At 39.2% G+C, this 26,983-nt stretch overlaps 3 protein-coding genes across 4 annotated transcripts; 2 read left to right on the top strand and 1 right to left on the bottom strand.

The window, feature by feature from the left end:
• Positions 1-321: 321 nt before the first annotated feature.
• LOC144665294 (uncharacterized) lies at positions 322-3,803 on the top strand. Its single transcript, XM_078526516.1, has 4 exons — positions 322-415; positions 1,979-2,309; positions 2,660-2,799; positions 2,974-3,803. Exons 2-4 carry the CDS (start codon positions 1,991-1,993, stop codon positions 3,631-3,633), a joined length of 1,119 nt encoding a protein of 372 aa, XP_078382642.1. The 5' UTR covers positions 322-415; positions 1,979-1,990; the 3' UTR covers positions 3,634-3,803.
• A 9,667-nt stretch (positions 3,804-13,470) lies between these two features.
• Positions 13,471-19,237, bottom strand: LOC144665428 (NADH dehydrogenase [ubiquinone] 1 alpha subcomplex assembly factor 8-like). Its single transcript, XM_078526684.1, has 3 exons — positions 19,102-19,237; positions 15,434-15,532; positions 13,471-13,746 (listed from the first exon to the last, which is right to left on the bottom strand). Exons 1-3 carry the CDS (start codon positions 19,171-19,173, stop codon positions 13,726-13,728), a joined length of 192 nt encoding a protein of 63 aa, XP_078382810.1. The 5' UTR covers positions 19,174-19,237; the 3' UTR covers positions 13,471-13,725.
• Positions 19,238-19,859: 622 nt separating this feature from the next.
• LOC144665208 (uncharacterized) lies at positions 19,860-26,310 on the top strand. 2 transcript variants are annotated; one of them, XR_013572902.1, is made up of 3 exons: positions 19,860-22,966; positions 24,572-25,318; positions 25,361-26,310. XR_013572902.1 is itself a non-coding variant. In XM_078526396.1 (2 exons), the coding sequence occupies exon 1, from the start codon at positions 20,156-20,158 to the stop codon at positions 22,937-22,939; it is 2,784 nt and encodes a 927-aa protein (XP_078382522.1). In that variant the 5' UTR covers positions 19,860-20,155; the 3' UTR covers positions 22,940-22,966; positions 24,572-26,310. The 2 variants fall into 2 exon arrangements, 1 of the variants encoding a protein (XP_078382522.1); XM_078526396.1 differs by having other exon boundaries at positions 24,572-26,310.
• Positions 26,311-26,983: the final 673 nt, after the last annotated feature.

Below are 26,983 nucleotides of genomic sequence, written 5' to 3'. Positions count from 1 at the left end.
TTTTATCGTTTTGAGCCTTTTAAACTATCTGGAATAGCACGGACGATTTTCCAAGCCGGAAAAAAAGTGTTTTCTAATTTTTCCAAGTTGTGCATGTACGTGTAAATACTCATCAAGGAGAAGAAATGCTTATTGCCAAAATTAACTCGCTGCATAAAACAAATGTATAGCTAATTTAAACTGATTTCATTCGTCAAAACATATCCATTGAAAATCATTCATCAGTTAATAGGTTAAAAAGAAAATCGAAACAAAACAAAACACTGTTGAATTTGAAATACAAATGTTTTTTTATGGTTATGTTGTGTCTGCTATGTTGCAAAGATCTCCAGTGGATTAAAAACACAGAAGTAGTTCCCCGTTGAACATTTTAGGTCAACAGCTGACCCGGCGTGAAGTCACTAGTGTTGCGAAGGTAGGTTAAATTTGTATTCTGACAACACCTTTTTAACTTTAATATAGAGTGTTGTGGCTGAATTGGAATGGTATTCAAACAAGCATGCAGACATTTGAGTAATGACTTTCTTTAGTTTACTCCTTGAGAGTTTATTACAGGAAGGAACAGTTCGTGTGTAATATGAAGCATTTTTGCGTCTAACTTAGAACTTAGAATAGGCGACAGTTTAGACGGAGCTAAAAGGAGGCCTGATTGAAACCAACATACATTCCAATCATTTGGGTGACGATTTCGTGTTTTATTTAAATGCCAGCTTCGAGAGGGCAATTTCAGGTTTTAACTTTGTAAGAAATAATCGTAATTAGTCATCTATCCAAACAAAAGAAAAAACAACATTAATCAGTCATCGCAAACAAAAGAAAAAAATAACTATCCGATCTATCTAGAGTTTTACACAACTTAGCGCCTTTCTCATTGTCGTTAAACAAAGTTCTGAATAACTGTAGATTTTGTGCAATATACAAAATAATAATAACAAAATACCACCAGAGCTGTGTTAAAAAGTATGGCAACAAAGGAACGAAACAAGAAAACCATGTCGAATCTCGTACTCCAAAATGCTTAACAGCGACCTAGCTATTCAAAACCCCGCTACATTAGGATAGTCATGGAGGCCTATTCACTATAATGTTCGCTGCAAAAAATGTTGCGAAAAAATATATTTTTTTTCGTTGAGTTCTAAGCCATAACCAAACTTCAAAATAGATGCAAGGAAACTTCTTCCATAAATTACCGCTTTTTAATGATTTATGTGAATGTCAGGAAGACTTATTGCAAGTGGTGCAAAAAGGAAAACATACTTCATTTATTTTGCCAACTTCTGACCTTCTCTCCAAAATAAACTACATATAATATATATAGAAACCCGTGCTGTACGGATATGTCTTACTGAAAATATGCCAACACGTCATTTGTGCTGTCGAAAGAAAATTCTTCCTTTGCAGTCCTGACGTGGGCCAAAAGTCGAAAAATTATGGCACGTCAAGTTCACACTTCATTATCTCAAGAACTCTTCTAGGTCGATATTGTTAACCGTTGAGAATCGTTTATCCATCGAGAATTTTCTTGGATGTGGTTCTTATCATTTCTCAAGTCTTTCGATGGACGAAATTTCGAATGCGACATGCCGACCATCCGAAATTCAGTTATGTTATGATAATTTTTTTAATACATATAAAACTTCCTAAAACGTTATTGATTGAAATTTCGATGAATTGCTATTTTTTATGAGTGGCTTAGTTTGACGGTCTCCTTAGGATTCAGAATTATTCATTAAACCTTCTGCTTAACTACAAGAGTTGGACAGTATTTTTGAGCACAGATAGGGAGCCCAGCTCAGAGCCAGTACTATAATCTAAGGACAATGACTGTTTTTACTTAGATTATAGTATTGACCCTGAAGAAGACTAGTTGTATTATTGGCCAATAAATCTTGCCCTCCTGCCGTTTGTACCATCCTTGCCATCAATCTGGTTTTATTTACACTGAAATGAGGTTGTAAAGTAATACCTTTATTTTCAGTTCTCCCTCAGGATGAGCAATAAGTTCCCAGTACCTTTTGCACTTTGCTTGATATTCCGGATGTATTTACTTGTGGCCGCTGGCAGTAAATGCAGACCCTCGGATGCGCCGGCGAATGGCCAAGCTCTCAAAGATCACACGTTTAAAACATCAGTGGTGAAAACTCCGTTCGATTGTCAGGTGCTCTGTGAAAGCGAAATCTCGTGCCAAAGCTACAACTACTTCATACCGGGCAAAATCTGTGAGCTGAATAACAGAACTAAGGAAGCAAGGCCTAACAGTTTTGTGGCGGATGAAGATAGGTTCTATGTGAAAAACTGGCCTAATAGAGGTAAGAGTCAAGCGGCTGCAAATATTGACCACTATGACCTCAATATGACGTCATTAAGACTAACATCTTGGATTTAGAAACGTGAGTTTAAATGTTTACAAATGATCAAAAAAACTTTCAACACTGTTAAGAAATGCAGATAACAATACAAGTGCCGCAACCTTAAAGATTTTGTTATTAACATTTCAAAAAAGTGGAGAAATATGACTAAAAATTGACCAACTCGGTAAAGCACCCGTTAAACCCCCACCCCAACCATACCCGCTTCGCCGCTTGTAGTAATTTACCGGTCCCTTAAGTACGGTTTTAACTTATCGTTTTTACTCAATGGTGTTTTTGTTTGCACGCAGTTCCTCTAGGTTCCATTTCCGAGATCCCGGCGGACTCTTGTGCGGAGATCGACGCAAGCGAAGAAGGGAAGGCGGTCAGCGGTACCTACTGGCTGAAAATCAATAGTGAGGTAGCAGGAGTAGCCTCAGAATCTTTTCCGGTAAAATATTTCAGCTGATTGTTTAGAACATAAGAGATGTTTTTCGAGTTGTGTGAGTCTCATTATCTACACCATGTTGAGCTTGAAAAAAAGAGCTTAAAATAAATATGGTGAGCTTAATATTGCTTACTTGTAGTTGTGGTTTATATAGCTGATGCGGTTATTTTACTTCAGGTATATTGTGACATGAAGCCGCATAGTCAAGCCTGGACTCTTATCGCTCGCTTCTCTAACAAGGATACCAAACACTGGATGAATGACTCTGGGTACTGGTGGTTTGACAGGAATGAAGCTGCTGGAAAAACCACTGATCCATCAAACAACGCTGACATGTTATCACCAGCGTTTTGGCTAGCCAGCGGCAACGAGTTCAAGATCACGCGCAGTGATGACTCCAAGCACACTGCTTTGCTGCAGACAACAGGTGACTGTCTCGGTGGACAAACATTCCGCTCTAAAGTCACAAGCTATGGCGACTTCAGGAATGGAAATCCTTGGACCTCTGGACAGTGTCTGGGGCTTTGCACAGTTAAATATAGCGGGCAGTACCAAGTAACTGAAGGTTTCGAACAAGCGAATTGCAATGGAACAATGCAAACCTTCAACAAGATCGGCTACTGGTGTAATTGGGACTGGAGCAACTCTGTGATGATGATCGGTGGAGGAGGAAGTGATTGTTCAGGCGCTGGTCAAGGGGTTGGGGTATCGGCAGCTAAGCTGCGTTCCCTTGTAACAGAAGACGGACGACCTGAAAGGGACTTCGCTAACGAACAATGGGGCTCCGTTACTCAAGCATATGCTTTAAACCTGTGGATACGTGGCCGTCATAATTAGTTTTGCTCTTTTTAAACGGGTAATGCGTGACCCTCTGAGTAAAAAAAAATGTAGTTGTGACTTAAGGTGTAACTATAAGGCGAAATAAAATCTAGTTCTTCGTTAAGCAATTAAAAGTTTTAATGAATGTTATAAAATTTAAGTTATCCTTTAGTTTTTTAGTTCAAATTAACGTACTACTGCACCGGGCCTGTGTCAGGGAGATAAGTTCTAGTTTAATCCTTCGTGTGTAGAAGATAAGTTGAAGCGCTGGTCCCATAACAATTTTTTCTGGCTAGTCCTGAAGTGCATAGGGTACGTTTTAGTTGTGGTACTGGAACTGAAATGGGTACGTGTACGTGTGCAGCCTATAAGTTCTATAAATGTTCCTTTGGAAGACTATTTCCAGCTCTGATCTTGCAGATGAATATTTCTAGTTCTGGTCATGATAAAAATAGATGGAGACTATTTCTTGCACTTGTCCTCTATTAGATAAGGTCTATCTCTTGTCCCGTGGAAAATTAGTTTTAACAGTGGTATTGTATAGAAGACTACTTCTAGCTGAGGTCCCGCAAAGGATAGTTTTAACTGTGGTGCATTTGACCTGTAGTTGATTAGTCCTAACCTTAGTCCTGTAGAAAATTAATTTTAGTTATGGTTGTGTAGCAGATTTGTTTTAGCTCTTGTCCTGTAAAAGATTAATTCTAACTCAGGTACTGAATGAGATTATTTCGCAGAAGACTTGTCCTTCAAAAGATAAAGATCTATCTATGATTTCGTGAAAAATTACTTTAACAGTGGTTTTGTGGGAGATTATTTCTAGCTCAGGCCTTGTATAGGATAATTTTAACTCTGGTCCTTGACCTTTAGTAGATGGGTTTTAGCTCTTGTCCTGTAGAAGATTATTTCTTGCTCCGGTTCTGTAGAAGATTTGTTTTAGCTCTGGTCCTCTATAAGATTAATCCTTGCTTTGGTCATGAAGCGGATTAGTTCGCAGAAGACTTGTCCATTAAGTTCTATCTACGGTTTTGTAAAAAAATAGTTTAAAAATGGTTTTGTGGAAAATTATTTCTAGCTTTGGCCCCGTATAAGATAGTTTTAATTCTTGTCTTAAGCTTTTAGTAGACAAGTTCTAGCTGTAGTCCTGTAGAAGATTTATTCTAGCTTTGTAGTTCTGTAGACGATAAGTTCTAGATCTGGTTCTGTAGAAGATAATTTTTTTATTTTGGTCTTGTTAAAGATGATGGTCGATCTTAATTCAGTCGGACAAACTCAAAAATAACACCTCGTATATTAAAACTTATTTTCTGTCCAGATCGACCAAAACCTGATTTTCGTTCGTTGTGTTGAACTACCACAACGTATATTAAAGCTTATTTTATGTCCAGATCCAGTTTGAAACTTGAAACGTACGATTTGGGCCTTTTTCAAAAAACACCATCACGTGGATTTAGACGAACGGACCATAAGAAAAGTGAAAGGGGGGTGGGGAATTTTCGGCTTGCACGATTTTTTTTCTGTCCATTTCTTGTGCAGGAATTTTTTATTCGGGTGAAACCCTCTGCTCGATTTTTTTTTTTAGACAAATGTTTTTTGTATTGTTACTTTATACCATGCTGCTTTGTTGATTAGGGGGGTCGGGGGAGGGGGAGCAAGGGGCGGTGCAATTGGAAAGGTGGAGGCTGAAAAATATGTGACCCACCCCTTCCTTCTAGCTCAAAACTGACTGACCCACCCCTGATCGAGGCTAGGTTGGAAATTACATGAACCACATTTTTCTACAAAAAATAGCTAATAAGGAAAAAGTCTTTTTGATTGTCTGTAATGGAATAGAGGTTTTTGAATTGATATCAGCTTTTAAAGTGCGATCCCAATCATACACCAACCTGTGTCCCAAATGGACACTGTAATTCTATGTACATCTTCTTTCGCTTCTTAACACACCAAAGCAGGATGAATTTCTCACTTCGTATAATAGATTTGTGTTTTTCACATATTTCGGTGTAAAGTCCGTGGGAAAACTTAGACATAAACATATGCAAAACCTGAAACAATACGTAATAGAAATTCATAAGTAATTACTGCAGAAATCATATTTGACAGGAATTGACAACAGAAACTAAAACCACTGTATATCGTACCATTCTAAAAATGAGTTAACTAGTTAGCAATCTACGCCGGCTAGAGAGAAACTAGCTTAACGAATGTTATGATTACAATCCATCTTGGGGGGTCTGGGGGCATGCTCTCCCAGAAAATTTTGAAATTTCTAGGCTCAGAAATGATATTTTCAGCGTTTTCCACCATATATTTCGTCGAATAATTGATCTCATCAAGTGTTGAATGATGACAGGTATTTTCAGTGCTCAATAGGAGCTTTCCTTCTGCACGAATTTTTTTCTTTGCCTTCCCCTTTGCACGAATTTTTTTTCTTGCCATTTCGGCTTGCATGTATTTTTTTTTTGTTTTTTCCCCACCCCCCCCCCCCCCCCCATCACTTTTCTAATGGTCCGTCCCTTAGCCTAAAGCTCACTCTAGGTTCAAAAGAGCCAAAAAATAATTGTCACATCAGGCACTGAAATAAAAGGAATTTTCGGCCGTTGTTTTGAAATACCACCACGTATATTTAAGCTTATTTTCTATCCAGATCCAGAAAAATCTTCCAGTTTGAAACTTGAATCGTACAGTTTGGGCCTTTTTCGAAGAACGCCATCACGTGGATTTAGCCTAATACTCACTCCCAGTCTAAAAGAGTCAAATAAGAAAGTGTTACATTAGGCACTGAAAATAAAGGGTTGTTCGGCGCTTGTGTTGCAAAACCACCACCTATATTAAACCTTACCATCTGTCCAGATCAATCAAAACCTGCCAGAGCAAAACTCGAAACGTAACATTTCGGCCCTTTTGGAAAAATGCGATCACGTGGATTTAGCCTAATGCTCACTACAGGTCCAAAAGAATCAAATAGCAAAGTGCCACATGAGGCAATAAAAATGACGATTTTTGGCTCTTGTTTTGAAATACAAGCACGTAGATTAAAGATGTTTAGTTTAGGTCTTTTTGGAAATCTGCCACACGTGGATTCATCTTAATGTAACGTATATTAAAGCTTTTTTCACTCCAAATCCAGCAAACTCGGGGAGTTTGAGAATTGAAATGTACATTTTGGGTCTTTCTGCAAACCTGCCATCACGTGGGTTCATTACAATTTTAAATCCACGTCCAAAAGAATCGAGTAAGAAAGTGCTACATGAGCCATAGAAAATGACGATTTTGGGCCATTGTGTTAAAATACCATTACGGAGATTAAAGCCTATTTTCACTCCAGGTCCAGCAATACTGGCCAGTTTTAGATTTGAAATGTACATTTTGGGTCATTTTACAAAATTTTACAACACGGCACGTGGATTTATCCTAACTTTCACTCCAGGTACAAAAGAGCCGAATAAGAAAGTGCTACATGAGCCACTGACAAATAATATTTTGGGTCCTAATGGTGAAATACCACGACGTAGATTTAAGTTTTTTTTTACTCCAGATTCAGCAAAACCGGGCGGTTTAAGACTTCAAATGTACAGTATGGGCTTTTTTTGCAAATCCGCCATCACGTGGATTTGTCCTAACTTTCACTCAAGTTCCAAAAGGTTCGAATATGAAAGTGCTACATGAGCCACTGAAAATAACGATTTCGGACCCTTGTGTTGAAATAACACCACCTAGATTAAAGCTTTTTTTCACCACCAGATCAAGAAAAACTGGCCAGTTTGAGACATGAAATCTACCGTTTAGGTCTTTTTGCAAATCTGCAATCACGCGGAGTTATCATAAATATGTCTCAAGGTCCAAAAGAATCGAATACGAAAGTAATTCATGAGCCACTGGAAATGCAAATTTTGGGCTTTGTGTTGAAAAACCACCACGTGGATAAGAGCTTATTTTCAATCCAGATCCAGCAATCCTAGAAAGTTTAAATTTGAAATGTACAGTTTGAGTCATTTTACAAATCCGGCATCATGTGAATTCATCCTAATTTTCACTCCAGGCCTAAAAGAATCGAAGAAGAAAGAGCTAAATGAGCCACTGAAATGACGATTTTGGGTTTTTGAGGCTACGTTTACACGGACACGGTTATCAATCAACACGGTTTAATGACCTCGAAACCGCGTCGAAAACGACACGGTTTCGAAGTGTTTACACGGAACCTATTTAACCTTTTTCCGACTGTTTTCAAATGTGATTGTATAAGCAAGCGCTGCTCTTTATGCGTGTTTCACCATGTTTACCCTTCGTGAGCCAGCCAATTTGTGCCAAAATACGTTGCCGTTTTCAAATCGATGCGGTTTCTTGGTTTTTGACCGTTTACACGTCCAACGAAACCGTATCGTTTTGAAAACGCTTCACTTTTGACAGCGTTTTCAAAACGACCCGGTTTCAGTAGTGGTCTCGATCGGGACCGTGTAAACAAAAGGCGTAACCGCATCGAAAGCGATGCGGTTATAAATGAAACCGTGTCCGTGTAAAGTGCCTGAGTTAAAATACCACCACGAAGATAAAAGTTTATTTTCACTCCAGATCCAGCAAAACCGACTCGCGTGAGTTCATCCTAAATATCTCTCATGGTCCATAAGAATCGAAGAAGACAGTGCTACATGAGCCACTGAAAATTACGATTTTGGGCCCTTGTATTGAATACAACCACGCAGATTATTTTCTTTTTACTCGAGATCTAGTAAAACCAGCCAGTTTGAGACTTGAAATGCACAGTTTGAGTCTTTCGCAAAACTGAGCCTTTTTCACTTCAGATCGAGCAAAACTGGCAAGTTTGTGACTTAAAATCTACAGTTCGGGTCTTTTGCAGACCCGCCATCTCGTACATTCGTCTTTATTTCACTCGAGGTTAAAAAGAATCGAATAATAAAGTGCTACTTTAGCCATTGTAAATGACGATTTTGGGCTCTTGTATTGAAATACCACCACGTAGATTAAAGCTTATTTTCACTGGAGAGCCAACAAGCAAGCCATTTTGGGACTCGAAATGCACAGTTTTGGTATTTTTGAAAACCGCCATCACGGGGATTCATTTCATTATTTTAATTTTCACTCCAGGTCCAAAACTATCAAATAAGAAATGCAACATTAGCCCTTGAAAATGACGATTTTGGGCCTTTCTGTTAAAATACCACCTTGTCAACTAAACATTTTTTTCCCTCCAGGTCAAGCAAAACCGCCAGTTTGACTCTTAACACGTACAGTTTGGTTATCTTTGAAAAACCGCCATTTTGAAACTTGAACTGTACAGTTTGGGACTGTTTAAAAAAAATGCCACTTATACGTGGATTCATGTTTATTCTCACTCCAGATTCCAAATATTCGAGTAAAAAACTGCTAAATAGGCCACTTTAAAATACAATTTTTGACCAAGGCGACTAAAACTTATTTTCATTTCCAATACATCAAAACAGGCCAGCTTAATACTTGAAATGTACAGTTTGGGACTTCTTGAAAAACCGCCATCACATGAATTGATCTTAATTTTTACTCCAAGTCCCAAAGAATTGAATAACAAAGTGCTACATAGGGCACTGCAAATGTCGATTTTGAGGCCTTGTGTTAAAATACCACCAATACGACTAAAACTTATTTTCACTCCCAATACATCAAAGCCGGCCAGATTAATACTTAAAATGTATAGTTGGGACTTCTTGAAAAACCGCCATCACGTAAATTGATCTCAATTTTTACTCCAAGTCCCAAAGAATTGAATAACAAAGTGCTACATAGGGCACTGCAAATGACGATTTTGAGGCCTTGTGTTAAAATACCACCAATACGACTACAACTTGTTTTCACTCCCAATACATCAAAGCCGGCCAGATTAATACTCAAAATGTATAGTTTGGGACTTCTTGAAAAACCGCCATCACGTAAATTGATCTCAATTTTTACTCCAAGTCCCAAAGAATTGAAAAACAAAGTGCTACATAGCCAACTGTAAATGACGATTTTGAGGCCTTGTGTTAAAATACCACCAATACGACTAAAACTTATTTTCACTCCCAATACATCAAAGCCGGCCAGATTAATACTTAAAATGTATAGTTTGGGACTTCTTGAAAAACCGCCATCACGTAAATTGATCTTAATTTTTAGTCCAAGTCCCAAAGAATTGAATAACAACGTGCTACATAGGGCACTGTAAATGAGGATTTTGAGGCCTTGTGTTACAATACCACCAAGTCGACTAAAACTTATTTTCACTCCCAATACATCAAAACCGGCCAGATTAATACTTGAAATGTACAGTTTGGGACTTCTTGAAAAACCGCAATCACGTTAATTGATCTTAATTTTTAGTCCAAGTCCCAAAGAATTGAATAACAAAGTGCTACATAGGGCATAGGACGATTTTGAGGCCTTGTGTTAAAATACCACCATTACGACTAAAACTTTATTTTACTCCAAATACATCAAAGCCGGCCAGATTAATACTTGAAATGTACAGTTTGGGACTTCTTCAAAGACCGCCATCACATAGATTTATCTTTATTTTTTTCCAAGTCCCAAAGAATTGAATAAGAAAGTGCTACCTGAGCCATTGTAAATGACAAATTTGGAGCCTTGTGTTACAATACCACCAAGTCGACTTCAACTTATTTTCATTTTGAATCCATCAAAACCGGCCAGTTTGAAACTTAAAATGTACACTTTGGGACTGTTTATTTTCACTCCAGTTCAAGAGAGTCGAGTAAGATACTGCTGCATAGGCCACTTTAAATGACAATTTTTGAGGCTTGTGTTAAAATACCACCAAGTCAACAAAGACTTATTTTCATTCCCAATCCGACAAACATGCACAGTTTGAGACTTGTAATGTACAGTTTGGGACTTTTTGAAAAATGCTATCACGTGGATTCGTGTTTATTTTCACTCCTGGTAACAACAAATCGAATAAGAAAGTGCTACATAGGCCAATGTAAATGACGCTTTTGGGGCTTTGTGTTGAAATATTATCAAGTCGACTAAAGCTTATTTTCACTCCTAAACCATCAAAACTGGCCAGTCTGAGACTTGAAATGTACAGTTTTTTTTTTTTTAAAAAACCGCCATCACGTCGATTCATCTTTATTTTCACTCCAGGTCCAAGAGAATCTAATATGAAAGTGTTACATTGGCCACAGTAAATGTCAATTTTAAAGCCTTGTGTTAAAATACCACCAAGTCGACTACAAATTATTTTCACTCCCAATACATCAAATCCGCCTAGTTTCAGACGTGCAATGTACAGTTTAAGACTTTTAGAAAAAAAATGCCATTCTTTCTGGGTCCCATATAAATAAATAAGCGAGTGCTCCATAAGCCACGGTAAATGACGATTTTGGGGCGTTGTGTTAAAATACCACCAAGTCGACTAAAGCTTGTTTTCACTCCCAATCCAGCAAAAACCGGCCAGTTTAAGACTTGAAATGTACAGTTTGGATATGTTTGGAAACCCGCTATAACGTGAATTCATCTTTATTTTCACTCCACGTCAAAAAGATATCGACCAAAAAAGTGCTACATGAGCCACTGTAAATGACGATTTTAAGCCCTTCTGTTGAAATACCACCGTGTAGATTAAAGCTAATTTTCACTCCAGATCCAGCAAAACCGGGCAGTTTGAGACTTGACGTGGACAGTTTGGTTGTGTTTGGAAAACTGCCATCATGTGGATTCATGCTAAATTTCACTCCAGGTCCAAAATAATCGAATAACAAAGTGTCACATTAGCCACTGAAAATGACGATTTGGTGCCCTTGTCAGGCCCGTAACCAGGATTTTACGTGGTGGTGGTGGGGGCGGGGGGTTGGATATGAGCGCCTTTAGCGCATAATCTTTAGCGCCGCAGGCGCAATAACGTAGAGGGATCTGGGGGTATCCCAAAACCGGCAAGTTTGAGAAGAAATGTGTAACGAGAGATAACGGTAAATGTGGACTTTAATGGTGACCGAACCTCGCTAGAGGGTACCAAAGGGGGGTTCGTGATCCCGTTTCACGCACAAGTTTTAACCAAATTCACGTGTCACGTATACTTGAAACAGCAGAATTCACGGATCACGTGTCTTTTCTAACTATTTTTCACGCGTCACGGTTTAATTTTTGCCCTATTTTCACGCGTCACGGACTAATTTTTGCCCTTTTCACGTGTCACGCATAAACCCTTTGCCCCCCTCTCGCTAGCGCTTACATTGGAAATACTGACTGCTAATCGCATAAATTACTACTTAAATACTGCACACATATGCACGTGCACTTACATATTCTAATTACGGTTATGCATAATTCGTCACAAAATGAACGGTTTGAGTGATTGGAATCATGCTAATTTTAACTCCTGGTCGTAAATAATCGAAAAACAAAGTGCTACATGAGCCATTAAAAATGACGGTTCTGAGCGCTTGTGTTAACCCTATTCAGACCGGGCTTTTTTTGGACCTTCTCAGACCGGGGGGGGGGGGGTATTGTACGTCCGAAACTCTTTCTTTTGGTATACGTTACGTGGGATTGTGACGTCACATCACGTGACAATTACATCATGATGTCAAAACAGCCGCCATCTTGGATCCGCCATCTTGGATTTCAAAATTTTTCCAAAATGCCAGAAAACCACCCAAAATCACTGCAAAGTACTCAAAATGAATAAAAATGTGCTTTAAACCCGTAAAAATGTAAAAATAGGTTCATTTAAGTTGATTTTTATTAACAGAAACACGCAAAATTACAAATTTGGGAAAACATGCCTGTCAAAATGCCGTTGCCATGGTGATGTCAAGTTCCTGACGCATCATCCAACCTTACCAAATTGTTGCCAGATAAATTTTAGGAAAACTCAGAAAGTTTGGCAGCGTTTGGTTAAATCTTAAAAAAGTTATAAAAGTTCAAAGTCAGCGCGGGCCTCAAAAGCCCCCCCCCCCCCGGTCTGAATAGGGTTAAAATACCACCACGTAGACAAATGCTTATTTTTACTCCAGATCCATCAAAACCGGCCAGTTTGAGAACTGAAGTGTACTGTTTATCTCTTTTTGCAAATTCGCCATCACGTGGATTCATGCTAATTTTCACTCGAGGTCCAAAAGAATCGGATAGGAATGTGCTACATGAGCCACTGAAAATGACGATTTTGGGTCCTTGTGCTGAAATGCCACCACGTAGATTAAAGCTAATTTTCACTGCAAATCAAGCAAAACCAGCTAGTTTTCGATTTGTTAAGTTCAGAAAAGGAATAGAAACTCAGGAGAGAAAGAGGCTTTCCCCAACGTAAATAAAATAGGGTAGTGACCTTTAGTTTAGGGTTGCAAAATCAGCTGAACATGGTCTACTCCCGGGGGGGGGGGAACTCCCATATGAAAGGGACGGGGATGCTCGTCGTCTCGCTTAGGGGTATAAATTTCGGACTTTGGGTTTCACTTAGGGTGTTCCGGACAAAATGGCAATATTTTTAGCCGTCAGGGTCTCGTTTAGGGTTGCACACTTTCAGAATTTTGGTATCTTTTAGGGGTCTAAAGTAGCTTGAGCCACGCCCAGATTGGTCTCTTTTAGGGGTTATTTTCAAAATTTCCGATGAGCATCCCCGTCCCTATAATATGGGAGTCCCCCCTCCCCCCGGGGGGATGTAGTATAGGGTAAGGGTTTAAGTGTTCAACCAGCACATCCCAACACAAAAGTATAGAGTTTAATTATCTTTGTGTCCACCCCAGGGAACCCTTGCAGATGGGCCACCACGTATCTGGCCTACTGGAACAGCCAGCTAATATATATATTTTTTATTTTTGACAAATTAAGGCCCTGACTGCTTTGTCAGCTTAGCTTTGTAGACCTCAAAGATTAGATCAATTTTATTTACTTTTCAGTTTTGACAAATAGAATGATACGACAAAAAGGAATGTTCAGAAGATCTAATGTTTTTAATATAGAACTTGGCATTTCATTCTCTAGTTATACCCCTGGCCACATAGTGATTCTCTGATGTCACAGTCTAGTGCTGTAAAATGTGCAGTATGAGTGGGTATCCTGTGTCTTCACATCTCCAAAGTTCAGCACAAATTTGAAACAATCCCAATTTTCCAAGTCCAGCCTCTACACCTTGGATTTCCTTGCCTACAATGAATACAAAAACGTTTTTTCAGGACACTATAACTCTAGCCTTATATCAACCCCATAATAATTCAGTGTTCTCACCAGGAGTTTTAGAAGGCCAGGGGGTACTCTCTTCAAGCTTGCTCTTATGGTCTCTTCCCACTCCCCTAAGCGAGAGATGAGGGAACAGGGAGAGACCCTGGTAATGAGGTTTATTCTGAATTTGATTTTCATTTGTAAGAACCTTCTTGTGGCCTGAATAGAAAATTAATAAGGATTTCTTCCAAACCTACGACTTACTTGTACACTGTTTATGAAGTAACTTAGTAAAGTACTGGAAGTTATCTTTTTTTGCTGGCTATGCGGTATGCAGTACAATGTGGGTAAATAAATACAAGATTGGAAGTTATTTTTTCTGCTGGCTTTGCGGTACGCAGTACGCAGTGCAGGGCTGCAAATAACAGTCGGTCATCAGCCGACCAAAATTTGCTCATGTCCAACTAAATCGCAAGTGTGGTCGGACATGATATCCGGACAATTTTTTGATCGTAAATCAATTTACGGCAATGATGAAATAAAAATCTGTCCGACCAGAATTTTGTTTTTTCCGACCAAGATGGTGTCTTAGTAGGACATATGTCCTTTCAAGGTAAATAAATTATTTGCAGCCCTGGCAGTGTGTAAATAAAAGCAAGATTGGCAGTTATCTTTTTCGCTGGCTATGCCGTACACAGTGAGTAATAAATGCAAAACTACATGTAGGAGTTATCTTTTTTGCTGGCTACACAGTACACAGTGAGTAATGAATGCAAGAGTATAAGTTGATTTTGTGGCTGGCTATGCGGTACGCAGAAGGAACTGGTCTTGATAGTTGTCACAGCTGAGCACTTGTTTCAGCTCATTGATTAAAGAACGAGGTAAATTCATGTGAAGCGCGCTTGCTTTGGCTAATGGATTAAAGAACAAGGTATATTTATGTGTCAATTCATGTTTTTCTCACTGTGTACCGCCTACCACGTAGCCAGCACATAACATGCGACACCTTTTTGAATTTATTTTATTTCATACTTGAACTTGAATTAATAAGTTTCTGTGAACCACATAGCCGGCTGCATGGAATTTAGTTCGAGTGGCAGGGTATTCTGCAGTTAAGCCTCAACTTTATTGAGCGATTTCTTTTTTACTTACATGTATGGATAGGAATTCCCATTTCGAAATCTCAAATTAAGCTTCCATTGGGTTAAATCTTCATTTTTAAGCCAGGGGGCAAGGGTTTTCCAGCGAATCAAGCCAGGTGCCCCTGGCCTAAAATACCTAGGGAGAACACTGAATACATGTATGACTACCAAAAATAAAACCTCACTCACAGTTAATTTCTTGTATGAACTACAACAATGTCATTACTGCGAGTAATGACTTTGTTTGGTGAGGCCTTTAGTCCAAAATAGGTGATGAAAGCAAATTTGTAAAATTTTTCTACTGAAGGCCACTGTGTCTTTGATTGCCTGAGTAGTAATTAATAGCACATTTAATTTGAGTGTGCTTCACATTATTGTACAAGGCAAATTACAGACACAATTCAAGATCTCAAAACTTTAAAAAATTGTACAATTAGTCTGGTGTGTTTGGTTGCCATTTTACTGATACACTGTACATGTAGTATTCTCTGCAGTCATTTGGCAAAGGACAAGGTTTAAGAACTACTTACTGCTTGTTTTATGCAGGCTTTAAGTGCATGGAATTCCTTATCACAAGCATGTTTTGTAATGTTTTCTTTCTGTGACACACAGCTTCCATAATGAAGAGCCTGAGACACATAGAAAAACAAAATAATACTTTATTCTTATGAGGCTTAAGACTTGAAAACATTTCTTCAAGAGGGCAGCAACCTTGGGAGGGACTTCTATATAATTATGTGCCTCTGTGAAGGGCACGATAATCTTTTCAAGCAGTGTTGTCTAGGATTGACATAGAAATTATAGTTAAGTCTCACTCACTCACTCATCCTTTTTGTTCCGACCTGAAGGCTGCAGCATTACATGAAATGGTCTACAATACAACATTTTTTTCTGGAATTTAAATATATATAATTCTGTAGAGTTTAGTCTACAATAAAACAGGTCACTGGTATGAAAAATAAGTCCAGATTGGAAGGGAACCTTACATGAATGGAAATACAATTCATTAACTATACACCTTATTCATAAATGGCGGAATGCACGGAAGAGTTTGGGTCGAGTACATGAAAGCGAGGCGAGTGAGGCTTCGGCTTCGTACCAAAACAAAGAAAAGTATGGCGAATTGAAGTTGTCTTTCCTCTGCCTTCCTGCAAGCTTCTCGGGTCTTCCATAAAAAGGAAACTTGAAAGTAATCTGAATTACAATATTATTGTACATGAGCAGGTAGTGAAGAGACTGAGAGGATCGATGCGGTTTTCCGACAAAATGATGATTTGTGTTGAATTCGAAACCATACGGCCATATATGCAGTTGACAAACCAGAGATTCCAATGGCAGTCATCAAAACCTAAGAATCGCTTTCTAACCGACAAGATATTTCAACAATTAACAAATACTACTTCAATTCGCCATACTTTTCTTTGTTTTGGTTCGAAGCCGAAGCCTCACTCGCCTCGCTTTCATGTACTCGACCCAAACTCTTCTGCGCGTTCCGCCATTTATGAATAAGGTGTATAAAGGCAACTTTTTATGCAATACGCGGTGGCCTAATGGTTAGCGCGCTCGCCTCGGAGTCGAACGGCCCGCAGGTTCGAGGCCTGGCCGGGGCGCTGCGTTGTGTTCTTGGGCAAGACACTTTACTCTCACAGTGCCTCTCTCCACCCAGGTGTATAAATGGGTACCGGCAAATTTACTGCTGGGGGGTAACCCTGCGATGGACTAGCATCCCATCCAGGGGGGAGCAGCAATACTCCTAGTCGCTTAATGCTACGGAAACCGGGATAAGCTCCGGCCTGTATGGGCCACTAGGCTCGAAGCATGTGTATAAGGGTTCCTGGAGAATTGTAAGTCTGGGGGTAGCCTGTGTACAGACGTCTCCTGTTTTTCTTCCTGTGTCAGAAAAGGGATGTGCTGCGGCATTGTTCCAGTATCCTGCTGTTTCTCAAGGAATCAGGGACCACACTATGATTGGTTGCTTGACATAAGGCATTGTTAGAATTAACTCTGATTGGCTGTTCTTGAGGATAATCAGAAATAATTAATGCAAATTAACTTCACCAAGGTTTTTCAGAGACGGATCAAGCATTAATGAAATCCTTTGTCTAAAGTCAGATTCTATACAGTTCACCACGCCATTTGTTTGATCACTCTGAGTGCATACACTCAGAAAGCTAAGGAAGCATCCTGGACTTATAATCTTATGAAGAATCAAGAAGTAAGTGAACAAAGAAATCCTTTATCTACAGTCAGATTCTGCACACTTCACAACACTGTTTTTTATGACTCTGAGTGCATACACTTAAATCCCTACAGAAGCATCGTGGACCTACAATCTTGTGAAGAATCAAGAAGTAAGTGAACACAATTTGAATGGTCAATGTTTAGAGACCTGTTTATGTCAAACGTTTATGTGGTGCCATAAGATTTGAAACAAAAAATGGTGGCCACCGTGACCACGAAAATAGATGCAAAAATGGGTCAAAACGAACAAACAGTCCAGACTACACTCATGTTTAACATCTCCTGAGATAGACTACCGTAGAATTCCGGTTATAAGCCCTGGGCTTATACAACTTCGTAAGGGGTTTTGGGTGGGCTTATTAGCGGAGGGGCTTATATCCGGGAGGGCCTATAAGCGGAACGAAAAAAACGTTTTGAAAAGAGCAACGGGCATGTTGATCGAAACACGTTTTTAAGTTAAAAACGCATAATAAAGCATCATTTAGCGCTGTTCAGTACTGTCATCCGGCAGTGGGGGGCTTATATCCGGGGGGAGGGGGCTTATAATCGGATGTATTTTTTTTTTTTCAGGTAGATGGGCCTATAACCGGGAGGGCTTATAAGCGGGGGGGGGCTTATAACCGGAATTTTACGGTATAGTTAAAAAGGGTTTGAGCTCAATATTAGACCAAAATAAAAAGCCTTGAAGCTGAACTTTGCTGGCTATACCCCACAGAGATAAAATACACACTTGATGGAAAATGGGCGAATGGCAACATATTTGGAGTATGTGCTCCACAATCTAAATATATAGTTTTCAAAAATAAAAAATAAAAAAATAAAAAAACAGCAGGATATTGGAACACGATTAAAAATGTCGCAGTGCAGACGTCCCTTCTCTGGTTCAGGGAGGAAATAGGAGACATCTGCACGCAGGCAGGACGATGCGGAGGGTAGCCATTATTGGCATCAAATCTAGAAATTATGAAATTGAAAAAATGCAGCTAAACATGGGCTGATATTGATAGTCTAAAATGTCAGTTGAAATCCATGGGTGGGTTAGGAACCCGGGGGGGGGGGGGGTACTCCCATATGTGGCCTATATAGGTATGTGCCGCCCGATAGGGTATGGTTTTTGAGGTTCTCGTTCCTTAAATAGGGTATCATTTTTGCTCCTTTTGGCAATGTGTTGCCGGTGTGATCCTTAGATAGGGTACCTAAATTCTATTAGCTAAAATAAACGCCCAGCTAAACGAAAAAAAGATATCTTAAAACTGAATTTTCTGTTCAGGTATTAGAAAAGCGATTTTATAAAGATTTGTGTCCTGCCGTGCGCGGTTAGCCATTATTTGGGTCGTCACGGAACGCTTCTCCTCCCCTTGAATAGGGTGTCATTTTTCGGTTTTGGGCCTTAAAAAGGGTATCAATTTTCGCTTTCTTTATATATCCTTAAATAGGGTCAGGGTTTAAGACCCTTGGCGGCACACCCCTATCCGAAATTTATGGGAGTACCCCCCGGGGTTAGGAAGAGGGGTGCTTTTTGTCTTGCTTGTGGTAAAATTACAGACTTCTTTTAACTCAGGGTGTTAAGGATATAGTAATTTCTAGCTGTCAAAGTCTCATTTAGGATTGCATCTGATAAAAAACAAACAAACAAACAAACAACAAAGCATATATTATACGGGAGACTACTACAGCCCCCCGACCCCCCCCCCCCCAAAAAAAAAAAAAAAAAAAAAATATGCCTAAAATTCAAATGAAAATTTCTTGCAATTTTGTCACCATGTATAACTTTGCTTACATTTTTACTTGGTCTAGGTCATACATCTCTCCCAAGACTGACATTTTTCGCGTTTTCAGGCTAAATAGATTAAGACCCTAGACAAAATAAAAATGCAAGCAAAGCTATTCCTCAGGACTCAGCTCGCTCCGGTTCCTCCTATTTCGTGTTTCATGTTCATACCCACGAAAATCCTACCTGCGTATGACATTCCGCAAGGAGCTTCCCAAAGCCGGAAATTCTTCTGTATGCTTTTTCTTTAGAGCTCATAGCCTCAAACAAAAGAAATGTGCGAGTCTGTACACATCTAACACATCACTTCTACATGTCCGCCATCTTTGAAGGCGCGAAATGTGTCCTGGGTAATCCCGGGTGGCAGTAAACCGGAAATGAGATGGGACCCGAAACCGGAAGTTTCCTAATTCTGTCCGATTTGTAATTTGTAAAGAGTAAAACAAACAAGCTATTATCACGTCCCGGCGCATTTTTCTGACCTTTGCGAACGCCGAAATTGATTGACGCCAAAACCTAATTGAGTATTTATACCACGCTGGCTATGTTTGGTGCGGTTTGGTGGAACTATTGTTGCCGAGCATGTTGCGAAACGTGTTCGATCGCAGCGGGATCTCGCGTGTCCCGTCTAGGAAAACCCGCAAAAGAATGTTTTACAATTATCACCTGAAAAAACGCAATTTGTCTTCCTAACAGCGTGATCGGCAACAATCTACCTGATACAAACCGTGGGATAGAAAAATATGCCAAACTGCGCGAAAATCGTTTATAATTTGTTGGTGGCATGAACTAAGAACTTTGCTTTATTTACCAAGCACTGGTGTTTTGTTGATGTTTCACTCAACACAATATATTACGTTTATATCAGATGTCATGGGGTCTGTCTTAGTATTGGCTGCTATTGCGTAAACTCCGCCCAAGATCCAAGTTATTTGTAGAAAACAACGCTTGTCGCTGGGTCAGAAACTTCGCAATCTCAATAATTTCCTCGTTAAAGTTATTGGCTTTGCTTATCGGCTCTACTGCGTGCGATTGTTCAATATTGAAGTAATTATGTGGCTTTGTGTTAGCTAAAGACACCCAAGATTGTAAACAAAGATTTTTTAACAACGCTGAGTGCGGACTTCCAAATTACTGATCCGATTAGATTTTTATCGTTTCTAAATAGAAACAGTGTATTAACGTTTGCCTCGTGCGAAGAGCTTCGTTTGGAAATTTGGAAAGAACTCGAGCCTTCAAGATGTATATCTACCTGAACGTGTTCGTGGTTTTAACTCTTTTCGTCCATCAAGGTATTTGTGTAAATTCTTGGATGCCGTGGAACTGGGGAAGCAAACCCAGGCCGATCGACGGAAACTGGAGTGCTTGGTCGTCGTGGAGTTCTTGCCAAATACCATCTGACATCGAAACGTTGCCATTTCGCTACAAAGAGAGAAGTTGTACAAACCCAACACCAAAGAATGGGGGCGCCGATTGCGAAGGGCAAGCGAGAAGAAATTCGAGCTGTAATGATTGCAATATTCCGTTGGGTATGGAGAGTGGACGAATACAGGACTCTTTCGTGACAGCGTTAGATTCGCATGAAGAATTCCCTGCTTTTGCTGCTAGATTAAACGGAAAATCGGCCTGGTGTAGCGATAATCCTGATACGTTACAAGAACCTTTGTACCTTGAAATTGAGCTCAAGAAATTAACCATGGTGTCAGCTATCGCGACACAGGGGTTTTACCCCGCGGCGGAACTTTTGTCTCTTCGTATGGGACGTGTGAGCAAATATCAGCTAATGTACAGTACGGATGGTATATCTTGGGAGATTTACAAAAACAGCGAGAATGAAACAATTTTACCTGGAAACAAGAAGCGAAATGGGACAATGTTAAATGTTCTCACACCGGAAATAACGGCGAGATTTATTCGAATTTATCCAGCGAGCTACTTCAGTTTCGTTTGCATGAAGGTAGAATTGTATGGGTGTACCTTTGGATGTGGGGGCTCATTAACTCAAGACCCCGGTAGCATTATGACGGAAGGCCCCCCAACAGAAGATCAGGATTGTTTGTGGTATGTGAACATGCCAAACAACACAAAACTACATTTTGATTTTATCAATTTTAATATACCATGTAGCAATGGCTATGCAGAGCTCCGAGCTGGGGAGGTACCTTACTCTGTTGCACCAGTGCTAGCAAAGTATTGTGGGTACGACAACACCCCTCCCCTGGTCAGTTCTGACAGTGGAAAACTGTGGGTACGCTTCAAGTCGAATGCGTCAGACCCTCAGGTTGGGTTTTACGCAGTGTATTTCCCAGGATGTGGTGGCCATTTACATGGAACTAGTGGAGAACTGACGTCACCTAATTTTCCAAAAGAGTATTTCCACAATTCCAAGTGTATCTGGACAATTACTGTTCCCGAAGGAAAATCAGTGCAGTTAAGATTTGTGGAATTTAAAGTCGAGGGCGACACCAACCGTCATAGATGCCCTCATGATCACCTTTCAATTTGGAATGGTTCTGATTCAAGCGCACCACTTATCGGGAAATTTTGTAACAGCAACCCACCCCCTCCTATTATCTGCAGCTCGGGAAACACCCTTCGCCTTAAATTCCGCAGTGATGATGCTCTGGCATGGACAGGATTTCATCTCAGCTATCAAGCTGTGGATCCATTGACACCTTGTTCCGAAACATCATCTTCCATAATAATTATGCCAACATCATCAAGACCGTTGACAACATCTAACATGCCACTGACTTCTACACCATTCATTACAACTAAAAACAGTGTAATTACACAGCATGCATTGTTCTCTTCAAGTAATTATCTTGTGGAATTTACGACAACATCAGAGTCTACGTCAGGCATTGATGCAGTGACCGCTTTTCAAACTTCACCTTCAGTAAGCTCTATCTTGATGGCTCCAAATGCGACAGTTGGTTTCATGGGTATCCCTGTCAATGGAGAAATGCAAGCTGCGGCACGAAGCAAACAAGATGATAACGATGATGATGATGATGGATTAACTACACTGATCATTATTTCGGCTTTTGGTTTTATTGTCATTTGCATGATAATTGCAAGCATTGTGCCAAGCATAAAGCATCATCTTGAAAAGCGAAGAAGAGAGAAAGAAATGAATTTGATGCTTGCTGCAATTGTCAGTATTCCTGAAACAAACAGTAAAGATACATTCGAAGTTGTTCCCATTGCTGAAGATGATGCATTACCAGTGTCGGAGATTGTCGCTTGTGAAGCTATGTCCTATGAGGAGAGTCTTCCCCCAGTTGAAGCTGCAGATAGCGTGTCGCTTAGTGATACCCCTACAGCAGAACTAAATAACGAGCAAGGTGATGTAGTGGAAAGTGAGGTGTCAGGTGAAAATGAGGCTGACAGTGGCGAGGGGGAGGAAAAAATGGCAGAAGAGAATAGAGATGATTTGGATGATTTACAAGATGAACAAACTGAGCAAGATATATATGTGCCTTTTGATTCAGGTGATGCAGCAGAGCTTGGCAGCTTGAAAATGTCCTATGAGGACCTAGGCAGCAGTTTTGCATCAGAAATGCAAGCAATGCTGAGTCACTTTGTAGAAGATGGTGATCAACAAGCTTGGAATCTCAACCCTTCTGCAAATCCAGAAAATTCCCCACAGGACAGTAAACATGAAGCAGAGAAAACAAGCTTGGGAGCTGGAGATAGTATTCCTTGCAGCCTTGTGTCAACTCACGATGAAGATGCCAATTTCATTCCATCCGATGAAGAAGCTACTGCCAGCGAAAGCATTTTAGACCATGGAGGAAAACTGGAAGGCTCGTTAAATGGTGATGGTGCAGATACAGCAGAAATATGGGAGATGCAGCCTGATCTTGTAAACAGCCACGGCCGCAGGAAAACAGCTGGACAGGGTCGAGTTTCAGGATCTTACACTGATAGCAAAGACTCTGGCTGTGCCTCAAGCAGTGAAAACTTGCAATTAGTGGAAAACTATCTTCTTTATGCTGGTGACAATGAGACTAGTGTCTAAAGAAAATTTACATTTAACCTGCTCGTGGTGAGTGATCAACATCAAATATTTCATTACAATATCAAATTATTTGTATGCAGGGCTTGGAAAAAAATCCCATCCGGTCATCCAGGACAAGTAGATTTTCCTGCTGCACAAGTAACTTTCCATGCTTACTTGCGGAATAGGCATTATACCGGGCCCAGGCAAGTCATCTGCCAACTTAATCATAAGAAGAGTAAACTGAGGCAGCATGAACTATCCATGCAAGCAAAATTTGAAAGCTGGTTGTCCACAGGACAAGCTTAAGATTTCCAAGTTTTATTTTTTTTTTCAAGCCCTGCGTACGGTATACCTATATGAGAATTAAGGAAATTATCCCTAAAGTGAACAACATTACAGAAACTCTCCCAGTTGGGGAATTTTCCAGGTTAACTTGAAGGCTCTCAAAGGTTAATGTTTTCAGCTCTAGCAGTTAGAGACTGACAGATGATAATCCCATTAAGAATGAAGAAATTTTAACTGTTTGTTTACTGCACAATAGGAGGGGTTGGTAAAATAAACAAACTTACAGTATAAAAATACTTGAATGGGGCTACAACTGCCTTTTTTGCTACAACTGACTTTTCTAACTTAAAACGAAGGGCCTTTATGATCGGGTGGGCAGGGGGGTAGGGCTGCGGGGTTTTTTTTTAATTAAGGCCCTTAAAACAAAGTGAGTGACATACAGTCGAGCTCTACAAGCGGACACCCTCGGGACGCGGTGTCCGTAACTGGAGCTGGCCGCTTCGTGGTTCTCGTGCGGTCCCGGGTGTTTTGGTTTTCTTTGGGCTGTCCGCTTCGGGGCTCAGTGTGTCGTCTCTGGTGTCCCGGCCGCCGGGTGTCCGCTTCGGTGTTCAGAGTTTGTTGGGAGTTAAAACGGGGTTTCGCGCGACCGTAGTAGAGCTGTCCGCTTACGAGAGTGTCCGTGGGCTTCGACTGCAGTTTGTTTTGACACAGGTTTTTTTTTTAACTCAACTTTTGTATGCAACTTGTAAAGCCTATATTTTAAAACAGAAGGGAAAGTCCAGTGGCAATGGTAGTATTTATTGCATGGGATTTTAAGTTAGGTATCATCCAAGGGGTCAATACTTAATTAAACGGGTGCTTTTAAAACACCAGTTACACAAATTATATAGGCCTATATCCAAATATAATTATTTCTATCGGCAACAAATTAAATTATTCATATTTATCATGTGGGATGTTCAAACATTTTATACTCTTTTATATAACATAATGAAATTATATTGGTCCAGGACGGAGATTTGCATCAAAGTTATCAAATAATATTTACAAAAATATATTTTCAACTGTCTGCTTTTTGTATTGAAATGTCTGATTTTCATGTACTGGGGTATTTTTCCTGTCATACCAACGTAACATTTATAACCATCATTATAAAATTGGCAAGTCATTTTTGGTAACAAAAAAAAGGAAAAAAAAAAAGGAAAGGGAACATAAAAAAACCTGTTTTATTGAAAGAAAGCACTCCAAGAACAAAAAAAACTCAAAAATTCATTACTGTGAAATTTAGATATAAGATGTGTACCAGTGGTGATTTATGTTCAGCTAACAAGTTTCAGTATATTTATAATTTTTGTTATAGTTTAGGGAACAACAAAAGTTTGGCTCAACATGGGCAACAAAGAACTACTCCTAGAGCACAGCCTTGTATCAGGGTGGATAAATAAGAACTTGAATTTCATAACAAAATATCTTTTAACAGGAATGAGCAATTTAACACAAGGAAAGGGGATTTTTTTTTAGTTAAAAGTTATAGAAATTTGAAGATGTGATCATTATAGCAAGCCTGCAAACAATCAAAAAAATTGTAAAATCAGCCAAAGATGCCTCTCCTCGATAAACATTGAAACAGTAGTTGTAAAAAAAAGCATAGGAAAAAATAAAATTGACTGACCAGACAAACTTCTAGTCTCACCAAAGGTGTCTCAGGCAAGACCAACAAATGACCTGCTCAGAAAATAAAAGTGTTTGTAGGCTTGTTATAAACAAAGGGGTAATGCATAAGGGCTTCAACAGTTACTGAAACAATAAGGCCCACGCCAAATGGCGAACTTCATATGAAACAAACTAAACTGAGCAAATTAAGTTCCTGATAAGTTTGACGTTTGACTCAGTTGAGTTCGTCTGACTAAATTAAAATCGACCAGTTGACACGTTCTATCAGTCTGCTTGTGAAGATCAACTGTGGGACAAGCGTCGCTCTTTCCATGGAACGAACTTAATAAATAGATTTAAAATTTGTTAGTCAATTTATTTTTAGCCTCGAAATATTCGTTCTTGCTGCTTTGCATTTGGTTTGACGGTCGAATAATATGTTCGACATTTGACCCAATGGTCGAGCTTAACCTGCTTGGGTTGACCAAAACTGTAATTCAGGTTGTCTCATATGAAGTTCGACATTTGGCCTGGGCTAATGATGTTAATTATATTCATGTAATTTTAGTGATAATACAGTTAGGCCAGACAGGTTCCAAAACCTGTCAATAAGAATTTAAATAGTGAAGAATATTATTCTACATGACACGAGCGTGGGACAAAGAAAAAAATCTGAGTCCCCGACGGGAATCGAACCCATGCCCTCCCAGATACCCAACCGGTATCTAGGAGGCCATGGGTTCGATTCCCATCGGGGACTCAGATTTTTTTCTAAACTGGCCATGGCAAAGCAAATTGCCTGGAAATATACAGGTTTCTGTGTGAGGAAAAAAATATATTGTTACCCATTTTACTAAAGAAATTTATGGTTATACAAAATTAATTGTTTAGCTGGTATAAGGATTGATTTTGAAATCAAAATAATTATGATGTGGACATTTGACAGTACTGCGTTAAATAAAAAAAAATATTATTCTAATTAACTTATTGCTTGTAAATTTTTAAAAAATAAATCAAAACTTGGTACATCAATCGAAATATGAAATGAAATCTTGTTAACAAAAATACTAAATGTAAATTATTGAGTCTGAAAAGAGATATGGGTACTTGTTGACTGACGTCATCAGTAACCAGTTGTGCCGAAAGAGTGCTGAAGATCCAATTTCTACAAGTTTTACATCACATTGCTTGGCAGATTGTGACAAATTATCATACTGCACCTGTACATGTATTTTTGCACAGATTCTCACAAGTGAATTTTTTTTTATTTTATTTCAAGGAGGAGAGGTGCTTTTCATTTTATAAGTCAATATTTACCCCATATCAATGGCTACAATATATAATTTTTTAATTTGTGGTAATCATATGTACTAATTATTCATACATTAACAGTTAACAAAAGTACATTTATATAAAAAAAATATATAATCTGAATAAAAACAAAATAGACTGTAATGAATTCCTGAATGTGTGGTAATATCTTGAACTCCCCATTACCTTGAAACTTGGTCTGCTTCATGCAAAATTGGTAAATTTCCCTTGTTTATGCATTTTAGCAATGGTGAAAAGGTAATGAAGATTGGCGAGGGTAGAGGGGGTAAGATTTGATCAATGCCGTGCTGCAAACAAAGTGCGCTGATAGTTAAGGAAAGGCACACTATTTTAAAATTTGTTTATATAATTTTATTTATAACTCAAATTTTCACTCCTTTTTTTACACAATATTATTTGCACGTTATTTTTCCCCAAGAAAAAAAGTCAATAAAATCAATGCATGCTACATTATGGAATAAGGACCGATTCTTGCTAATATCAATTTCATTCCTGTTATTTTTTGGCTAATTGTTTTTTCTTTGTTAAAATGTTTTACTGCAATTATTTTTTTTTACACTAAAAATAACTGACACACTTTTTCTTTCAAGTAAGAACTTATAACCGTTAATTATTAGCTGGCTCAACCAGCGTTCGCATTTGTCTGGGATGCAGATAACCTACATTATTATACATTGGTGTCACCAGCTTGAATTTGATTGGCTTAGCCGCGCTTTCTTGCTTGCTGTTTCTCTTCGTCTCCTCAGACATTATTTACATATGTGAAGTGACGTCATACCACAGGTATCCTTG

Source organism: Oculina patagonica, chromosome 9 (assembly GCF_052425735.1).
Source record: "Oculina patagonica isolate OP01 chromosome 9, crgOcupat, whole genome shotgun sequence".
Taxonomy (NCBI): domain Eukaryota; kingdom Metazoa; phylum Cnidaria; class Anthozoa; order Scleractinia; family Oculinidae; genus Oculina; species Oculina patagonica.
The sequence above is the reverse complement of the archived record's forward strand: the minus strand, read 5'-3'. Positions and strand labels throughout refer to the sequence as shown.